The sequence below is a fragment of the Myotis davidii genome, unplaced genomic scaffold, assembly GCF_000327345.1.
Source record: "Myotis davidii unplaced genomic scaffold, ASM32734v1 scaffold592, whole genome shotgun sequence".
In the NCBI taxonomy this organism is placed as follows: domain Eukaryota; kingdom Metazoa; phylum Chordata; class Mammalia; order Chiroptera; family Vespertilionidae; genus Myotis; species Myotis davidii.
This window is the reverse complement of record NW_006284844.1, coordinates 1,357,483-1,361,142: the sequence shown is the minus strand read 5'-3', so window position 1 is coordinate 1,361,142 and position 3,660 is coordinate 1,357,483. Positions and strand designations below refer to the sequence as shown.

Here is a 3,660-nt window from a genome sequence, read left to right as displayed (position 1 = left end):
CGGGCGGCTGGGTCTGCGGGCGGGCCTCAGCAGCGTATCTGAGAGCTAATGTTTGGTTTGTCCTGACCCATCACCGTTGGCGGCGTCTCCACCGCAAAAGGAAGGGTGCGCTGGTCGAGCGAGCCCTGGTGTCCTTGGCCGTTTGCCTGAGGGGACACTGGACACTCCCCCGAGTGAGGGGGACGCGGTGTGACTGCCCCCCCCGTGTCCCGTGCACCCTCACACGCGTCCCCACAGGAGGAAGGAGGGACAGCCACACGTCTTCCCACAGTCATGTCACAGAAGCCCCACGGCCATGGCCCCCACGCAGCTCACAGGGGCCGGAGCCGGAATGGGAGCCGGGCCGTGACTCCCAGCTGCCGCAGCCACGGCGCTCTCCCCTTCCAGCACCGCTCGTGCTGCCTGTCAGTCAACTTTTCCAGGCCCGGCCACGAGGCTCGGGGTGGAGTGTTGACCTATGAACCAGGGGTCATGGTTGGATGCCCAGGTTGCAGGCTCAATCCCCAGTGTGGGGCGTGCAGGTTGGTGACACTCTCTCGTCACTGATGTTCCTATCTCTCCTCCCTCTCCCTTCCTCTCTGAAATCAATAGACATGTATTTTAAAAGCATAAAGCTCCCCGGGGCTTTGGGTGGGTGGGGGCAGGGAGAAGGCGGCGACTTCTAATGAGAGGAAGCAACTCCCTTTGCAGGTTCGCGACGCACACGTTCAGGACCTCACACCGTTTTTCTCCACGTGGACGCAGATCGCAGACTCCCCCCGGCTGAGAGCCCGGGCGGCAGGTGGAGTGGGGAGCAGGGCCAGGGGCACCTTTGGAGGCGGCTGGACTTGCCCCTGGTGGTGGGTTGTGCCAGTTCAAACACATCCCACCAGGCTTCCCAGAGGAAGCCGCGAGGTCTTGGGAGGAAGAAGAGACCTTCCACACGCGGACTGCACATGCATGCGCACATATGTACACACACTCATGCGCACACGCACACACACACACATCTGGGGGAGCGGTGCCGGTCGGCCGCCCCGTGGAGTGCCCCCGCGCAGCACAGGGCGGCGGAGTCCCTGGTCGGGGAGGAAGGAGCGAGGTGGACACCGTTTGGTGACAATACAGACAGTCGGAGGCTGCGCTAGGAACACATTGCACATCATAAAACCCGTGTTTATTTAAAAAATCTATTCAGAAAGTCTGGAAAGCGTAATAAATACGTGTGCAGGGCCGCCCACCGCAAACACAACCCGCAAGCGAACAGAGGCCTGTAAACATCACCGCGGCGAGCGAAGTGCGGGGCGGGGGCGGGCGGGTGGAGAGCAGGTCGGGTGCAGCCTCCGTGGGCGCACAGCCTTGGAGACCCCCAGTCCCCCAGCTGGGCGAGGCTGCCCGGGAGTCCCTGGCTTTGCCTCGCCGCGTGGGGTCCCGTTCCGCTCTCGGGGGCAAACACAGTGCAGTCGGCGCCATGCGGGGGCCCAGCCGCGCCTGGGGGACACACCGGCCGACTGGCCAACACTGGCCACTGTCCTGCAAAAGGGGGCAGCCTCCTGGACACGGACCCGCAAGGCTGGTCAGAGCCTCGCAGCCTCACCTGGGACGCAGGCGACTCACCCTCGCCCGTCCGACTGGGCAGCGGCGCACACCGAGGGGGGCACCAGGCTTCTCCAACCGGGGGCCCACCTGAAGGGTCCGCGAGGGGGGGCTGGAGGCCAGGTCAGGGTGTGGTTTCCTCAGGACAGAGTCCGGGTGTCTGGCCGGGGGTGCGGTCCGAGGTGTGAGCAGGGCTGTGACTTCCTGCCGTCTGTGCGAATCCTGGGGAGCCTTCCCGGGCGCCAGGTTCGGGGAGCCCCGCGCAAGCGTGTGAACTCTCAGGCCCCGTCATTCCCACCGAGGGTGCAGCCCCCGCCCCGTCACCTAAGACTTGGGGGAGCTCGGTTTCCAGTGTGGCATCGTCTCTTCTCAGGGACTCCTCGCTGGGGAGGGAGGGGCCCTCGCTCAGGGCTCTCAGCTCTGGGTCCCCGGCAGCACTCAGGCACCCCCCCCCAACCCCCACAGACACCCAGCTGAGGGCGCGGTGGGCAGCTGGGGCCCCGGCAAACAGGACGTGTGACTTGGGCGGGTTTCTAGGAGGGTGAACCCGGGACCTGCAGGTGCCCCAGGTTCCCGTTTCTGGTAATAAGTAAAGCAACTCAGACCCAAGCAGACGGGCGGCGGGCGTCACGGAGCCAGGGGAGCGCTTTCCACTGAGAAAACAGCAAGGCCAGTGGGCTCTGCGGGAACCGGCGCCTCCGTCCGCTGCCGGAGAGAAAGTGCCCTGTGGACCCCCGTTCACCTGCTGGGTCTGAGGCCACAGCCCGCACGGGAGGCGCTTTCCAGCAGCAGCCCCTGTGCGTGCACGTGCGTGTGTGCGTGCCTGTGTGTGCATGCACGTGTGCGCGTGCCTGTGTGTGCGCACGTGTCTGTGTGTGTGCACGTGCCTGTGTGCATGCACGTGTGTCTGTGTGTGCGTGTGCACGTGTGCACATGTGTGGTACTGGAGTTGAGATTGAAGGACAAAAGAAACAACAAAATATCGTCTTTTCAGGGACAACCTGGCTGTGCCCGACAGTCGATCCTGTAGCCTGGCCTGAGCAGAGGGACGGTCAGAGGGACAGACAAGTGACAATCCTCCTCTGCCCAGAGGGGGTGGCTCCCCAATTGGGCACGAGCTGGAGGAGATGAGGACACAGGTGCTGCCTCCTCTAGCCCCGGGCGGAGCCGTTAGGATTTTATTAACGAAGGGGCGCAGCCTGAGCGCCCGTGTGCACCCGGGACACACGGACTCACTGGCCGAGGACAGACCCTGCAGCAGGCACAGCACAAACAGCTCCACTTCCGCAAAGGGCATCCTGTGCGTACGCAGTCCTGGCCGTGCCCCCAACCCCAGTGGGCGACAGAGGCCCGAGGTCAGGGTCCCCAGGTCACAGTGTCTCCAGGGACAGGGGAGGGAGCAAGCCAACCAAGCCAGGCCTTCAGCCCACGGGAGGCCCAGCCCCGGGGCCGCTGCCATCCAGAGCTGGGGCGGGCTGCACGGGCACCTGCTGGCTCCTTCTGGGCACCAAGGCCAAGTGCAGGCGGTTCTGGGGGTGCCTCCCGCTCAGATCTGCTGCGAGGACACAGCTGGGACCTCATCACACACGTTGGGCCGTGAGACGAGGCCATCAAGACGTAGGTCATAGTCAGGGGCCGGGCTCTGCTCCTGTGCCCGTGCCCTCTGTCACCTTCAGCCTCCGGCATCCAAGGCCCTCGAAGCTGGCCCCTCCAGGGAGGCGCTGCCATGCCTGCTTCCTCCTACCTGACCACGGCCCTCATGTGGCAGATCCGCCCGGTGAGCAGGTGCCGGGGTGGGGAAGGCCTTCACGTGCAGTGGCGACAGGAGTCCCTGCGGCCGCCAGGGAAGCGGGTGGGAGGCGGCAGAGCAAGGAGGTGTGGGGAAGGTGCCCTCGGACCCTCTCAGGCTGAAGGGGAAACGCGGGCCCAGCGAAGGCGCCTGCGCTCGCTCAAACAGCGCCCGTGCCCAGGTCCCAGGCCGGTGCCCGCAGCCAGGCATCGGGTCCTGCTGGCTACAGCCGCGTGGACGTGAGTCTCTTCATGCCCCTGCGCTGGGCCAGGCCGGACGACAGCACGGGCTCCAGGCTC

At 65.5% G+C, this 3,660-nt stretch overlaps 1 protein-coding gene across 1 annotated transcript in view; it reads right to left on the bottom strand.

The window, feature by feature from the left end:
• Positions 1 to 2,715: 2,715 nt before the first annotated feature.
• The window catches only part of RPS6KA2 (ribosomal protein S6 kinase, 90kDa, polypeptide 2), a 24,438-nt gene continuing 23,493 nt past the window's right edge, over positions 2,716 to 3,660 (bottom strand). The window contains exon 20 of the mRNA XM_015558380.1: positions 2,716 to 3,657. Within this exon, the coding sequence (XP_015413866.1) occupies positions 3,585 to 3,657 (73 nt within the window). The 3' untranslated portion in view covers positions 2,716 to 3,584. The remainder of the gene's footprint in view (positions 3,658 to 3,660) is intronic.